This window comes from Pimephales promelas, chromosome 1, assembly GCF_988280905.1.
Source record: "Pimephales promelas chromosome 1, fPimPro1.hap1.1, whole genome shotgun sequence".
Lineage (NCBI taxonomy): Eukaryota > Metazoa > Chordata > Actinopteri > Cypriniformes > Leuciscidae > Pimephales > Pimephales promelas.
The window spans coordinates 513,900-530,566 of NC_142769.1; the positions used below are offsets into that span (position 1 = coordinate 513,900).

The 16,667-nt window shown below is 35.8% G+C and overlaps 3 protein-coding genes across 6 annotated transcripts in view; 2 read left to right on the forward strand and 1 right to left on the reverse strand.

The window, feature by feature from the left end:
* The window catches only part of unm_hu7910 (un-named hu7910), a 28,317-nt gene extending 27,566 nt beyond the window's left edge, over window positions 1–751 (forward strand). For 3 of the 4 annotated variants that reach the window (XM_039673141.2, XM_039673145.2, XM_039673144.2), the window contains one exon: window positions 1–751. In XM_039673141.2, coding sequence (XP_039529075.2) covers window positions 1–151 — 151 coding nt within the window. In that variant the 3' untranslated portion in view covers window positions 152–751. The other variant, XM_039673142.2, reaches the window with a different exon arrangement.
* ggh (gamma-glutamyl hydrolase (conjugase, folylpolygammaglutamyl hydrolase)) lies at window positions 614–8,575 on the reverse strand. Its single transcript, XM_039673146.2, has 9 exons — window positions 8,313–8,575; window positions 8,142–8,250; window positions 6,213–6,263; window positions 5,662–5,746; window positions 3,672–3,810; window positions 3,293–3,399; window positions 2,419–2,509; window positions 2,221–2,355; window positions 614–976 (listed from the first exon to the last, which is right to left on the reverse strand). The coding sequence occupies exons 1-9, from the start codon at window positions 8,407–8,409 to the stop codon at window positions 855–857; spliced, it is 936 nt and encodes a 311-aa protein (XP_039529080.2). The 5' UTR covers window positions 8,410–8,575; the 3' UTR covers window positions 614–854.
* A 164-nt stretch (window positions 8,576–8,739) lies between these two features.
* nsmaf (neutral sphingomyelinase (N-SMase) activation associated factor) overlaps window positions 8,740–16,667 on the forward strand; it is a 29,508-nt gene continuing 21,580 nt past the window's right edge. Inside the window, exons 1-13 of the mRNA XM_039673140.2 lie at window positions 8,740–8,877; window positions 9,475–9,592; window positions 10,458–10,547; window positions 12,618–12,696; window positions 12,761–12,825; window positions 12,913–12,949; window positions 13,024–13,074; window positions 13,201–13,272; window positions 14,060–14,107; window positions 14,196–14,248; window positions 15,338–15,467; window positions 15,865–15,936; window positions 16,018–16,126. Coding sequence (XP_039529074.2) covers window positions 9,555–9,592; window positions 10,458–10,547; window positions 12,618–12,696; window positions 12,761–12,825; window positions 12,913–12,949; window positions 13,024–13,074; window positions 13,201–13,272; window positions 14,060–14,107; window positions 14,196–14,248; window positions 15,338–15,467; window positions 15,865–15,936; window positions 16,018–16,126 — 844 coding nt within the window. The 5' untranslated portion in view covers window positions 8,740–8,877; window positions 9,475–9,554. The remainder of the gene's footprint in view (window positions 8,878–9,474; window positions 9,593–10,457; window positions 10,548–12,617; window positions 12,697–12,760; window positions 12,826–12,912; window positions 12,950–13,023; window positions 13,075–13,200; window positions 13,273–14,059; window positions 14,108–14,195; window positions 14,249–15,337; window positions 15,468–15,864; window positions 15,937–16,017; window positions 16,127–16,667) is intronic.

Genomic DNA, 16,667 nt, shown 5'->3' on the forward strand with positions numbered 1-16,667 from the left:
GGAGTGGGAAGAAGGAAAAGTATTAATATTTGACGACTCGTTCGAGCATGAAGTCTGGCAGGAGGCAGATAGATTCAGACTCATCTTCATCGTGGACGTTTGGCACCCCGAGCTCAGCCAATCACAGAGGCAGACTCTCTCACCCATATAGAGGATAACAGCCAATCACAGAGCTCCAAGAGCAGGCCAACAGCCAATCACAGAGGCAGGCTCTCTCACCCATAGAAGACAACAGCCAATCACAGAGCTCAGAATAGGTCAACAGCCAATCAGAGCGCTCTCTGCAGTTTTCATAAACCACTTGTGCGTAATATGAGGACATCATCACCTAATATTCAAGATCTTAATTTTGTAACGCAAATATGGTTTGAAATCCTGTTTAACAGTAATATCAGACGTTAGACCGAAGGGTTAATGGGAGAGTTAAGAGATCAGAAGTTACATTGAGACTTAAGTCACTTTTGAATAAAGTTATAGATATGATTGAGCATTGCACTGTATGTTGCGGGTTATAGTGTGTGTGTGTGTGTGTGTGTGTGTGTGTGTGTTCATTAAGAGATAGAAACATCATCACTTCGTGCCTTCTTCCAGCCAATGAACGAGTCAAAAGAAGTGAATACGACTGCATTTATTTGAGATTTTTTCATCAGAGCTCGTGTTTTATTAACACTACAGATTTGTATGTTTGTTTACATGCCAAATGTTTGTCGATCGTGAATTATTAAATTGTGAAACATCTGAAAAAACATAATTCAGTTTGATTGATGTTCTTCACATCACAGCGGGAGAATGTGCAGTTTTAATTAGTAAATTAAATCCATTACCGTAATAATAATGAAGTTAATGGAGATTTCCTAATGAAAGAAGTATGTCTGCTGGAAGGCGGTGTGCGCGCCGGTGTACTCCGGGTTATAGTTGTAGATCAGGGCCTTCTCCTCTTCCTCCTCGCTGGGGAAGCGGTGCGTACTCTTCCTCGCTGTGGAGGAGAGAGAGAGAGAGAGAGTTATTCCTCGTGTTCAGTCGCTGCATGAGACGATCCAAAATACTCTTTAACCCTCGAGGCGCCGCGGTCCAGTTTACTCCACTGAATAAAACGGCGGATTTTGTCAAATCCAAGATCACCGCCACCGTACAACCTCATAATATGCGAATTAGATGGGAAAATGTAAGGCTTACATAAACTTTGGGTCATCCTCAATATTTCTGTAATTTACAGAAAGTATCTATCTTTTAACGCTTTTAAGATATAGCCTTTTGAAATTTAGATGTCAAAATCGAACGTTTGGCGCCTAAAGGGTTAAACTGTATATCTATAATGCATCTCTGTTTTTCCTCCGACATCGCACTGGAAATCTCCACTTCTGCAACACACACACAGTTTTACAGTATATTCGGAAGGATTTCACACTGGGGTTTGTGTTCATCTGCACATTTCCTGATAATATACAACGTTTTATTCCTAAAAATAAGGTGAAAAGTTATTTATTTTTGGCTGTCGACAGTATTTTCTGATTTATGGAGTGATAAAAATATCCAAAATCTCCTCTGTAAAAACTTTGACTAATATATTTATATATATATTAGGGCTGGGCAACAATTAATCGCGATTAATCTCATCCAAAATAAAAGTTTCTGTTTACATAATATAATGTGTGCCTAGTGTGTATAATTACTTTGTGTATATAAATACACACACACATGAATGTATATATATGTTCTTAAAATATCAAATATTTATACATAATATTAATTATGTATAAATATATATAAAGTGTATACATGCAAATATTTATTAAATATATACATGCATGTGTGTATTTATTTATACAAAATTATTATATACACTACACACACATATATTACGTAAACACAAACTTTAATTTTGGATGCGATTAATCGCGATTGCCCAGCCCTAATATATATATATATATATAAAGAAACAAGAATTTTGAACCTGGCTTAATCCAAGCAAGGTTTAGGTTTTTGTAATAGAAATGTATAGAAATTAGTGCATATTTAATGAGATAATGCCTCATTTGCATATTCAAACGTAACATTTCAGAAAACTTGAAATACAATTTTTTTTTTGCAATAGTTAGAGTAATCAATCATGTGGAGATACGGAGTTATTCCTGTGCCATATTCAACAGTCTCGCGTTAAACGCATCGCGGGAGATCAATATAATAAACGGCTATTAAAACGTAGGATTATGATCATACCTTCTTTGACGAAGAAGAGTGCGATGTGGAAGCCAGTCTCGACGGCTCGGGGCGAGTGGGGAATATACGGGCGATTCCACTCGAACGCGTTCTTCTCTGGATGCCACTGAGTCGCGTAGATGGGGAAATCACATGCTGGGAGCAGAGGAGGAAGGTTATACAAAGAATATATATATATATATGATTATGGTCACTCACCTTCCAGTGTGGACACAAACTCGTTCTGTCCGTCGGAGTTTGTACTCAAAACCCTGTAGAAGTTCTTCAGTTTCTCACTCTTCGTGAAGTTCTGAAATAAACATTTAGAAATTTCTCATTTCACTTCATGCAGCAAAAATAAAAATAGTTAGAATTGAACATGTATTCATTACGTGAGATATGTCGATTAATTGTCTTTGTTTTGTACGTTGCAGTTTTAACTCTTTCCCGCCATTGACTGAATCTTCCAGCGATTTATGTTATCACTGTTGTACACTAGAGGGCGCTGGCATCAACAATTAAATCTGGTGCTCTTCAAAAAATCATCGGAATGATACAAAACTAATGTGATCTCAAAAATATATCATGGACATGATTCGAAAAGGTTAAAGGGAAATGATGTTTGAGATGGCTTTAAAAACGCAGACACCGAGATCAAGGTAAGAAATTGTGAAACACAAAAGATGCTCTAGACAAACAGATTAGATGGATCGCAGTCTACTACATTTAGCTGGATAACCTTTAATCTTCGGTTTATAAACTTAAAGGTGCAGTGTGTAAGTTTGGCAGCATCTAGTGGTGAGGTTGTGAACTGCACCCAACAGAAGTTACGGTGGCTGACAGGAAGTGATGTCGTCCTCTGAGACAGCAGAGAGTAGCCCGTTAAACAACGAGGTTTCTTCACAAAGATAAATTAAGAAATTATGTTTACTTAATTATTCAGTAAAACGATATGTTATTGCGAATATTGTTATTACGTGTTCATCACTGCGTCAGAGTTTAATTCGCTGACTTTAGTTAGATCTTTGTAATGTCTTTGTACTGCAGGTTTAACCAGAGCCCGAGCTGAAGGAGGGTCAGTAATGCTAGTTACCGCAGTCGTGAGACTCCACTGATGCGAGTTCACCGTGAGCCGCTCCGTCGCCAGAGATTTCAGAAGCTCCTCGGGAAACTCTCTGAACAGTCGGCCTTCTCGATAATCTACACCAGTGGAGGAAACCAGGACATCAACACTTCATGAGCTCACAACAAAAATATTCATCACTTCTCTCAGTAGTTTACACTAGCCGCACCGCGGTAATGAGTAACAAGCGAGTAATCCTGGGATATTTTAATCAATCAAATCCCACAGCCAATCAGAGCAGTGTGTGGGCGGAGCCTCGCAGCACCAGAGAGTAATCCTGACGGCACTCGCGAAATTCACAAATATTACACGTGTAGCTGGGAGACGTGCTATCCAGTGTTGTTCTTACCGTCAGTGAAGTTCAGTGGCAGAGCGACTCCTCTGGTGTTCGTGTGGGACAGGAGCAACTGGCCACTGGTGAGCAGTGTGAGCATCTCGAACCCTAGACAGGTCCCCCATACTGGGAAATAATCCCCGTTTGAATTGGCCTGTTAACACACGGAGATACAGCAGGGATGCACTGATATCAACATTTTCTTAGCTATATTTTGAAAGCCGATAACCGATAATTCCTTATATTTGAAAGCCGAAAACCGATATATTGGCTGGTACCAGTAATTTTTTATATTTGAAAGCTGATAATCGAGAATTCTAATATTTTGAAAGCCGATAACCGATAATTCTTATATTTTGAAAGCCAATAACCGATATATTGGCCGATAACCGATAATTATTTATATTTGAAAGCTGATAATCAATAATTCTAATATTTTGAAAGCCGATAACCGATAATTCTTATATTATGAAAGCCGATAACCGATATATTGTCCGATAACCGATAATTCTTATATTTTGAAAGCCAATAACCGATATATTGGCCGATAACCGATAATTATTTATATTTGAAAGCTGATAATCAATAATTCTAATATTTTGAAAGCCGATAACCGATAATTCTTATATTATGAAAGCCGATATCCGATATATTGTCCGATAACCGATAATTCTTTACATACGAAAGCCGATAACTGTGATATTTTAAAAGCTGATAACCGATTTATTGGCCGATACCGATAATTCTTTATAATTGAAAACCGATAATTCTTTATATTTGAAAACCGATAATTCTTATATTTTGAAAGCCGATAACCGATATATTGGCCGATAACCGATAATTCTTTATATTTGAAAGCCAAAAACTGATATATTGTATATTCGAAAGCTGATAACCTATAATTCTAATATTTTGAAAGCTGATAACTCTTATATTTTTGAAGTCGATAACCGATATATTGACCGATGCCAATAATTCTTTATATATGAACCTCAATAACGGATAACTGTAATATTTTGAAAGCCGATAACCGATAATCCTAATATTTTGAAAGCCGATAACCGATAATTGTAACATTTTGAAGCTGATAACTCAATATTTTCGAAGTCGATAACCGATATATTGGCCGATGCCGATAATTCTTCATATATGAACGCCGATAACCGTTAACTCTAACATTTTGAAGCTGATAACTCAATATTTTCGAAGTCGATAACCGATATATTGGCCGATGCCGATAATTCTTCATATATGAACACCGACAACCGATAACTCTAATATTTTGAAGCTGATAACTCAATATTTTCGAAGCCAATAACCGATATATTGTCCGATAATTCTTTGTATATGAACGCCGATAACCGTTAACTCTAACATTTTGAAGCTGATAACTCAATATTTTCGAAGTCGATAACCGATATATTGGCCGATGCCGATAATTCTTTATATGTGAAAGCCGATAACCGATAACTCTAATATTTTGAAAGCTGATGACCGATACCGATAATTCTTTATAATTGAAAACCAATAATTCTTTATATTTGAAAACCGATAATTCTTATATTTTGAAAGCCAATAACCGATAATTCTTATATTTGAAAGCCAATAACCGATATATTGTCCGATAAGTATAAATCTAGATTTTTTTAACCATTTCTGAGAGCCTGATTACAAAAGTTTTATCATTAAAATATATGTCTCAAGCACACAATTATGATGTTCTCATTATAGTTTTACGTAGCCGAAATGACAGAATATTAGCCGAATATTTTCCTTTTTTGAAGTGATTCCAATCATATTTCAAGCAACTCAAAACCATCATGTTGAACAGTGCGCATCTGAAGCGCCTCAGCTGAAGGAAATAATACATTATCGGCTTTAATAAATCAGCCAATTTAAAAAAAAATAAATATAAAATGTATTGCTGATATATCGTGTATCGCTAGATATTATACTACAATGAAAAATTGAAATATGTTTTACAGACAGCAAAACTGACACAAACCTCGAGAGCGAGTCTGTAGAAAATGGAGGCAGTTCTGGAATATCCGGATGACTCTAAACTGACTCCGCCTCCTGGGAACAGAACTCTACAGAGAGAGGCAAAATACTTCATTTTTTATTTATTTGTGATATATTTTAAATTGAATTGAGAGACAGGGTTTGTATATAGACACTGTAAAAAGAAATTCCAGGACTTTTCAAGGACTTCAATCAGAGATCACAACTATAAAACAATATCTTTAGGATTTTTTAAACTCAAATTACAGATATGAGGTATCCAAAATACAACGTATTTAATAAAATATATTAAATACAACGTTTATAATGGCTATTATTGTTCAATAAATAACATTTTATATTATAAATGTTGGCGTACTTGGTATCGAAAACACGTCTGATGGGGGTTTACCAGGGTTAATATTCATATCAAGCACTTTTTGTAAATATGGCTGTTTTCCAGGACTTAAATTTCAAAAACTCAAACTCAAGTACTTTAAGCACAATTCCTTACTGTAATCACGTCTTTAACACACATTTTCTATATTTACTCACCCATTTATGGATTTAAACAGCCGTCTGTACTCATCTTCAGTCCTATTGATCCTGCAGAACATTAAATACACTATATTATAATGCTTTAACTACAATAAAGTTACCGTTTGTGCAGTTTACACACAAATGCAAATGAAACAACAACATTAATATGCAGCAGTCGATCTGAACAACACTGGCTGTGTCCCAAATCTGCATCTCATACTTTCTTGAGTAGTCATTTAAAAAGCCTATGTATGAAGGTAAAATGATGTCATAAAGAATCACATGCGCAAAGGAAGATTTGTAATGGTGTAAATCGCTCTTAAAGTGTAAGAAAAAAAAATATTCGTAGCATTTAACTGTTTTATAGTTAAAATAAATATTTGTATTCTTCAGACTTGACAGTTTTAAAAACTAACAGCAATCTGCAAGCGAAAACAACAGAGGCAGGAACTGCAAAACGGATGAATTGCATAAAATTAAACTTTAAAATTAAAATTAAACTTTAAAATTAAACCGGATAAACCGGTTCCCGATGGAAATAACCTGATCTGTACATTTGCATCTCTTGTTTATCTGCGCATTATCGCACTCACGAGTTTTGCAAGTGCAAAGAGGAGGGCGGGGCCACCTTCATCATGTAGCCAATCAGATGAGCTTCTCGCTGACACTCGATTTACGCTTATCTGATTGGTTCGATAAACACGCCCATCACCAAAACACACCTTTATCTTTATTTGGCACAGAGATGTTCTCAAGGACAAAATGGTACTATTAATGCACACATGTGAAATAAACAAATAAATAAATAACTAAATAAATCATGATTGCTTAATGAGCTGTGCACCAGGCTGACTGACATTCATATTGAATTTCGAGCTGGTGTAAATGGATTTAATTTTTTTTTACGTTAGATAATCTGTAACACCACTGAGCTGATGTTAAAGTTTACAATCAAAACATTTTATAATAATTCTTTATATTTGAAAACCGATAATTCTTATATTTTGAAAGCCGATAACCGATAATTCTTTATATTTGAAAGCTGATAATTGATAATTCTTTTATTTTGAAAGCCGAAAACTGATATATTGGCCGATACCGATAATTCTTTATATATGAACCTCAATAACGGATAACTGTAATATTTTGAAAGCCGATAACCGATAATCCTAATATTTTGAAAGCCGATAACCGATAATTCTAACATTTTGAAGCTAATAACTCAATATTTCCGAAGCCGATAACAGATATATTGGCCGATGCCGATAATTCATCATATGTGAATGCCGATAACTCTAATATTTTGAAATCCGATAACTCTAATATTTTGAAAGCCGATAACTCAATATTTCCGAAGCCGATAACCGATATATTGCCAGATGCCGATAATTCTTCATATATGAACGCTGATAACGATAACTCTAATATTTTGACAGCCGATAACTCATTTTGAAATGGAGCTGTGCACCAGGCTGACTGACATTCATATTGAATTTCGAGCTGGTGTAAATGGATTTAATTTTTTTTTTACATTACATAATCTGTAACACCACTGAGCTGATGTTAAAGTTTACAATCAAAACATTTAATACCCATTCTCTATGCAGTATTACCATTCTGATCATGTCTTTACACCTTTACAAATCTTCCTTTGCACATGCACATTTATTTTACGCTTGCAATCTTATACTCTTTCACAAATCTTACCCTGTGCATGCAATTCTTTCAGGCATTATTTTACCTTCATAACTCTGTTTTATGAAATATATTATGAATTAAATTTAGATGTACTATTCATTATGTTGTCATGACTTCTCTGTCATTAATAAATGCTCCTGGGACAATAAAGTGTCCATCTCACACATACTTCTTATTGTTTTTCACCTACTGTAACATTACAATTATAGAAAAATATATAACAAAATTAAACAATCAAAAACTCACATCAGCGGAATGACGCGCGCGCCCGCGGACTCCAGGAACTTGACGTACGACGCCCCGATGTACGCGTTTCTCTGAGGCGTCGCGTTGAACACGTCCTGCGCGAGAACACCTGGACAGGTTTAAAGTTAAACTCTCTCGTTACACAGAATTGAATACACCTGTTCAACTCACCGATTATTGGTCTGTCGTTCGTGTTTATTGGTGCTGCGAAACGGTCCGAAAACACGGAATCTGCAAGAAGACACGCGAGGCAGAAGAAGTGGATCATGTTTAGACCTTCACAGCTTCCTTATGTGTGACCGAAAATACGCAAGTGCCGTGGAAGTCTTTCTTCCTCCCTGGTCAGGGTGTGTTCAGAGAATGTAGACGGACTTTGGTGTGTGTGTGTGTTGTGAAGTGCTGGGTCCCACCTGGTCCCACCCTGGGGTCCCACTGATCGGGGATCGGCGATCGTTTGCTCCTGTCTGTCACCTGATGGAGTTCTGGTTCCTTGCCACTGTTGCTCATAGTTAGTTGTGGACATTTAATATTCAACAATATTATTGATCTGTTTGGTTTTATTTTCATGTTATCACTGTGAAGCTGCTTTGACACTAATCTGTTTTGTAGAAAGCGCTATGTAAATAAAGGTGACTTGACTGAAGTCAGGTTATTTGCATTAGAAAAAAAAACACGTTTCCGCGTTCATAACCTAACATCATGTTTGTTTTTTACTACGGTCCTCGTAAAACAGACGGTAAAAATAGCTGTTACACTATTTATATACCTATTTTTTTCTGCTTGTATTATTTTCTTTGTTTTTTCTTTCTCTTTACTTGTATCTTTATTTTATATATTGCACTGTTTATTATAATTTCCTATTTGCTGTAGTGTATATTTGTTCAATATTATTAAACTATAATAAATAAATAAAACATACGGCTGAATAAAGATTAGTTTTAGAAATGAATAATAATATGGGAAATATTATGATATCATCATATTAATATAGGCGCTACCCAGTGGATAATAAAAAGAAATAAATATATGTTTCAATATGTACTTTTATTATCAGAAAAACTAAAGCAGTGAGAAGAAACCGTGACAATCCCTGAAATCACTGTAAACAAAGGGTTAATGAAAACACAGGCAGAGGTGGTCACGTGAGTGTTTTTTACAGCGGCTTGACCAATCAAGATCAAAGAGCGGAATTATTATTATTATTATTTTTAAACAGAAAATACATTTAGATCATTTACTGTATTAAGCTATGAACGGTTGAACATAGATTTTTAAAAATAATAATAATTTAAAAAAAATATCGTTGATTGTTATTGTTATTTCTCCACGGCAGCGTGACAGAGATATGTCCATCGATCACGTGGTTCTTCCTCTGTTTCCGAGCATTTCCGTGTTTACATTCCCGGATCCCTCATGGCTTTCATCACAAAGAAGGATCGTGCTAAAGAAAGGTACTGTCACACTTCACCCGGCGTGTTGATTCCTCCAGCCTGCTTTCCCTCAGGTCCGCGCCGTGGAACTCTCTCTGACTTCTGGCCTGTCGTGTCACTCGAGCTCGCGGGTCACTCGCCTCATAAACAGGCCAGCAAACGGTCGAAACACGCAGCACCCATGATCCCAGCATAGCTATGCGTTTCTTGAGGCGAATACTTCATTTTGGTCCTTTATTAACACTTTCTAAAAGAGAGAGAGAGAGAGAGAGAGAGAGAGAGAGAAAGAGAGGTGTCCAGTTTGTTGGTTCACTTCTAAAGTTAAGACTCGTTGTGTGTTTACTAGATGTTAGCTGAGTAGAAACATCTTTGTTTTAACCTTAATTTAGTGGTGAACTCAATTTTTTTTTAGAGAAAAGCAGTTTTGAAAAATATGAACGTCACCTGTTGAAGTCTGTCGATGTCACATGACCTGTCTCAGTAATTATTCATTTGTTTACTTTTCGTCAGGCTAGTGTCTATAACTGCTTTCATTAAAGTCTCTATGAAATCAAAATGGACTTTTTTTCACGTTACATTTGCAGTGTTTATTATTAAATAGTTGATAGTGCTCAAGGCTGGGAATTTTCTGAATCATAACATTAAAAACTTTGATTTAAAGCATTATATTTTTGAAAATCGGACAAAAAAGCAAAAGCACAAGACTGTAATTTCGGCTTCAGTGAGGGAAAAAACTACGATCCCCCAAAGCATTGCGAACAGCATAACTGATGTACAAATAAAAATATTTGGCATAAAAACAATGGCAAATCTATGGAGTTATTACCAGAAAAAGAAAGACTGTGTTGAACTGTCCTTCCTCTCTTGTCAAACACTTTCTGTGCAGATTCTCGCTGTTGTTGCTGGATCTGGAGGAACATTATTTTGAACAACACACTGCTTATAATCTGAGCAACAGCAGTCCAGAGGCGAACAGGTGAGATCACTCGCTGAGAACACGACCCAATCATTTATAAGAGAAACGTGCAGAATATGACACTGAAACATGATGGCTGTAAAACAGCAATCGACTTGTTGTCTTGTTTCTTGATTGATTATTGATTGATTTACTGTTCTTCAGGAATTAAATGTCCTGCCGATTAGGGACTTAACTCGTTTCTACTGGATGAATCAGTGTTTTTGAGCGAATCTCTTGAATGAATGATTCAATGACTCACTCATAAAGACTTCACTCGTTTCATTACTGTTTGAATCAGCGTTTTTGAATGAATCTCTTGAATGAATGATTCAATGACTCACTCATAAAGACTTCACTCGTTTCATTACTGGATGAATCAGCGTTTTTGAACGAATCTCGTGAATGAATGATTCAATTACTCACTCATAAAACTTCACTCGTTTCAGTACAGGATGAATCAGCGTTTTTGAACGAATCTCGTGACTAAATGATTCAATGACTCACTTATAAAGACTTCACTCCTTTCATTACTGGATGAATCAGCGATTTTGAATGAATCTTTTGAACGAATGATTCAATGACTCACTCGTTACATTACTGGATGAATCAGCGATCTTGAACGAATCTCGTGAATGAATGATTCAATGACTCACTCATAAAGACTTCACTCCTTTCATTACTGGATGAATCAGCGATTTTGAACAAAACTCGTGAATGAATGATTCAATGACTCACTCATAAAGACTTCACTCGTTTCATTACTGGATGAATCAGCGTTTTTGAACGAATCTCGTGAATGAATGATTCAATGACTCACTCATAAAACTTCACTCGTTTCAGTACAGGATGAATCAGCGTTTTTGAACGAATCTCGTGACTAAATGATTAAATGACTCACTTATAAAGACTTCACTCCTTTCATTACTGGATGAATCAGCGTTTTTGAATGAATCTTTTGAACGAATGATTCAATGACTCACTCGTTACATTACTGGATGAATCAGCGATCTTGAACGAATCTCGTGAATGAATGATTCAATGACTCACTCATAAAGACTTCACTCCTTTCATTACTGGATGAATCAGCGATTTTGAACAAAACTCGTGAATGAATGATTCAATGACTCACTCATAAAGACTTCACTCGTTTCATTACTGGATGAATCAGCGTTTTTGAACGAATCTCGTGAATGAATGATTCAATGACTCACTCATAAAACTTCACTCGTTTCAGTACAGGATGAATCAGCGTTTTTGAACGAATCTCGTGACTAAATGATTAAATGACTCACTTATAAAGACTTCACTCCTTTCATTACTGGATGAATCAGCGTTTTTGAATGAATCTTTTGAACGAATGATTCAATGACTCACTCGTTACATTACTGGATGAATCAGCGATCTTGAACGAATCTCGTGAATGAATGATTCAATGACTCACTCATAAAGACTTCACTCGTTTCATTACTGTTTGAATCAGCGTTTTTGAATGAATCTCTTGAATGAATGATTCAATGACTCACTCATAAAGACTTCACTCATTTCATTACTGGATGAATCAGTGTTTTTGAACGAATCTCATGTATGAATTATTCAATGACTCGCTCATAAAGATTTAGGACATTTCATTACTGTTTGAATCATCGTTTTTGAACAAATCTCTTGAAAGAATGATTCAATGACTCACTCATAAAGATTTTTTTTTTATTAAACATTAAAGCAATACATACAAATATATATATATATATATATATATAAATTACAGCAAAATACACAGACACAAATAAGTTGCCAGGGTAACATAAAAACAAGAATGCGGTGCATTCACCTTAAGAGGACATAAAGATTTAACTCGTTTCATTACTGTTTGAATCAGTGTTTTTGAACAAATCTCTTGAATGAATGATTCAATGACTCACTCATAAAGACTTCACTCGTTTCATTACTGTTTGAATCAGTGTTTTTGAACAAATCTCTTGAATGAATGATTCAGTGACAAAACATTTGTTTTCTCCTACTATTAAAACTAACTGGTAACTGTGATATTCAACACGATAGTTTCGTTTAAATCTGTTTGTTTCAACACAGACGATCCAGCGGCTCATTAAAGATCTGCTCTAAATCGGTGATCTTTGAACCCGATGATGTGAAGGAGCCTATTCTAAAGGTGAATATCGATATCATCACCACGTTTCGCTGTTATGATTTAATAATAAATGTCTTTCCTGCAGATTCCCCTGAAAGACTGCGACGGGATCGCGGCGCTGGAGGAGTCGGCACACAACCCGTTTATAGAGTAATACTGAGATCTTTCCTGTTGGTGTTGTGAGTTTTGTTGTGACTTTCATCATATTCTTTCTTTCCTTTTAATCCGTGTTTGCAGAAGTGAACCTGCCTGCATTCTTATAGAAACCAAGCAGGTGAGTGAGTCTCACTTTCACTTCGTCGTTTAATATCTGCAAAAGTTTCAATATTCAACCCTTTTTTTTGTCAGATTTATCTAATTAAAGAAGAAAATGCGGTTGCTCCGTATAAATACAAAAGGGTGAGTTCATTTTTTGTGTGTAAGTGTGTAAGAAACGAGTGTGTTTTCAGTTTTGGCACATGTCATAAACTGCAGGGAATAATATCTTTACACTGATGTATTGTTGGATTAATCGTTGCTCGTCAGGGAGAAAGAAAGGTCGTGTTCCAGTTGGAGGCGAACAGAAAAACGGAGGATGTTGTTCAGATGTTGTTACAGGTTTGCCTTTTTCTTTCTCTTTCTCTTGAGATTTGTGATTTTTACTTTCATCTGCCCTTTTTATTGCTGTTTTTTGTATCACATATTTTAACAATCATCATAAATTAGGTATCATTCAAAATCTTACAAACTCAAAATTCTAAACCATTTTGAAATTGGACATTGTGTTACCATGGAAATGGTACTCTAAATTATTTTATCTGGCTCCTCCCCTAGTGGGCGTCGCCAGGTTTCATATTACAACATTTATTTGAACTACTTTATAATCAAAACCTTTTTCTAATCTTGACAAAACGCATATCGTCGGAAAGGTCTGAGTCTAAAGGTTTCATAATAAGCGACTATATATTCATAGAAGTGATATGTGGACAGAAGTTTGTTCATTTGTTTCAGGAAGGTGTATAAAACAAAATTCAATGTAATGTGTCCCTCCCCGGTGGATATGTGTGGTACTGCGCCTAAACACAAGCTCATAGGAACTTCAAATTTTGTGATATTAACTTGATTGGTTAGCTTGGTTAGACATAAGGCTTTGATTATATGGTAACTTTAGAGTAAAAATAATTTAGTAATACATTCATTTTATATATATATATATATATATATATATATATATATATATATATATATATATACGTATATATAAATCACTCAGCAATAATCTACTGAGTGTCTTTGTTCTAATTCCAAAGCATTCTTGAATTACAGCCGTTTTAATTTTAATTGATTTTCAATTTCATGTCTATCCTCATACAGTAAAGTTTTAATAACTCTGCTGTTTTTACAGTTGCACAGAGCGTCGCGTCTGGAAAAACTGGGCGATCAGACGGCAATGGTCAGTACAATCAAATACATTTCCGTAGATACTTATTTGCTTCATTTTTTGAGGATCTGTGTGTGATCTGTGTGTGTTTCTGCTGAAGATTGCTGCTATATTGCAGTCCCGGTTGGCAAGAACGTGTTTTGATAAGAACAGGTGAGAATATTCATTCCTCCAGTTGTTGATGATCTCAGAGTAGAAATAATAGTGAATGTATTTACAATATCAACAGGATACAGTTTTCGGGTTGTTTGCAGTTGTGAATATAACGCTTGTAGAGATGCACCAATATTAACGTTTTGGCCGATAACCGATAATTCTTTATATTTTAAAACCGATATATCGGCCGATAAATCTAAATGAAAATTTTTATATCATTTTTGAGAGCCTGATTACAAAAGCAAAAGTCTCACCATTAAAATCCACGTCCCAAACACACAATTATGATGTTCTCATTATGATTCTATGTAGTCGATATGACCTCAGCACTTTGAAGTGATTCCAATCAAGCAACTCAAAACCCTCATGTTGAACAGTGCGCATCTGAAGCGTCTCAGCTGAAGGAAATAATACACTATTTATCGGCTTCAATATATCTGATAGATTAGATCAGATCTGCAGATACTGATAACATTAGAAATGAACATATATCAGAATATATCGGGCGATACCAATAACATTAAAAATAAACATATATCGGGCGATACCGATAACATTAGAAATAAACATATATCCGCCGATACCGATAACATTAAAAATAAACATATATCGGCCGATACTATAACATTAAAAATGAACATATATCAGGCGATACCGATAACATTAAAAATGAACATATATCGGAATATATCGGACGATACCGATAACATTAAAAATGAACATATATCGGAATATATTGGACGATACGATAACATTCGAAATAAACATATATCGGCCGATACCGATAACATTAAAAGTAAACATATATCGCCCATACGATAATATTAGAAATAAACATATATCGCCCATACGATAATATTAGAAATAAACATATATCGGGCAATGCCGATAACATTAGAACTCAACATGTATCGGGCCATACCAATAAGATTAAAAATAAACATAAATCGACCAATACCAATACCGAGAACATTAAAAATAAACATGTATGGGCAGATACCGATAACATTAGAAATAAACATATATCGGCCGATACCGATATGATGGGTGATATATCTCGCATCTCGACTCATGAAATGTCTGCAGTTTTCAGGACGTGGCCGAACACCCGCACATGGAGTGTGTGGCGGAAACGGTTTCTCCTTTGGTGACGAACGCCGGACACGTTTGCATCAGCGATCGCAATCTTTACTTCCAGCCGCTGAACGGCTATCCGGTGAGTGATGGGAAGGGCAGTTCGCTGGTGTGTGTTCATGTAGTTCATCAGTGTGTTGAAGTGTGTTTTCTCAGGTTACTGATACACCAACACAGGTTTATAACCTCATTTTCCTTGCATGCACATTAAGAAAATGAGATTTTATTTGAGAACACTTGTTTCACATGTTAATGCACTTGATTATCAATAAAAGATGCGACGCTTGATTTGGTTTATATTTGCTCACTGCGCCCTCTTGTGGACACAGGAGACAATACAGCACTGCTATCCTCGAACACACAGATTGCCTTTAGAAGTAGACTATAATTCATATTTAGCAAATATTTAAGACGGTTAAATCTTTACAGTTCCTTCTCTGCGGTTCTTGTGTGTGTGTGTGTGTGTGTGTGTGAGACAGGATCCAGTGGTTCAGATCGAGTTACACAGTGTGAGACGCATCTACAAACGGAGACACGGACTGAGGCCTTTGGTGAGGGATGTCCTTCATTCTGCCATCCGTTCTTCAGTTGTGTGTCTGTTATTTACTGTGCGTGTGTGTGTGTGTGTTCAGGGACTTGAGGTGTTTTGCACAGAGGATGATCTGCGCTCGGATATATACCTGAAGTTCTACAGCACTAAAGAGAGAGATGAGCTTTACTACCACATTGCAACTATTCTTGGTAGGCTTTATCTGTGTGTGTGTGTGTGTGTGTGTGTGTGTGTGTGTGTGTGTGTGTGTGTGTGTTTGTCAACTGGACTGTATTTCTGTGAATCCTTTATTACCACAGTTTAAGTTGGAAATTAAATTTTCATGTCTACGCTTAAAACATGAATAAATGGATTATAAATACAGCGTAAATATAATGTAGGACCATAAGATCCCGTAAAAATACAAAATATTAAATTAAAAAAACTAGAGCTCGACCGATAAAGGATTTTGAAGGCCGATACGATACAAATATTTTTGGGTTTTAAAATCCGATATTCCGATATATCGGCCGATATTTTTTTTTTTTCCCAAAACGCGCAACAAAAAATGTACAAATTTCCCTAACGTTAGTTATTTGTAGTTATTTATGAGTTTTAACTAAAATAATATGATAATGCATTTTATAAAGAAACTTGTTTCTTTTATTGTCACAACAGAATAGACTGATGACTGAGTGCCCTCTGGTGGACAAACTACAAAACTCCAACACTCATGACATGGTTCAAGCATGT

Bases quoted from the DNA above. Each gene is read 5' to 3' on its own strand.
- ggh (XM_039673146.2), bottom strand. From the start codon at position 8,409: ATGATCCACTTCTTCTGCCTCGCGTGTCTTCTTGCAGATTCCGTGTTT. The intron at 5,747-6,212 runs GTGAGTAAATAT...CTCTCTCTGTAG, and splicing joins CTGTTTAAATCCATAAATGG to AGTTCTGTTCCCAGGAGGCG. The intron at 977-2,220 runs GTATGATCATAA...TCTCCTCCACAG, and splicing joins ACTCTTCTTCGTCAAAGAAG to CGAGGAAGAGTACGCACCGC.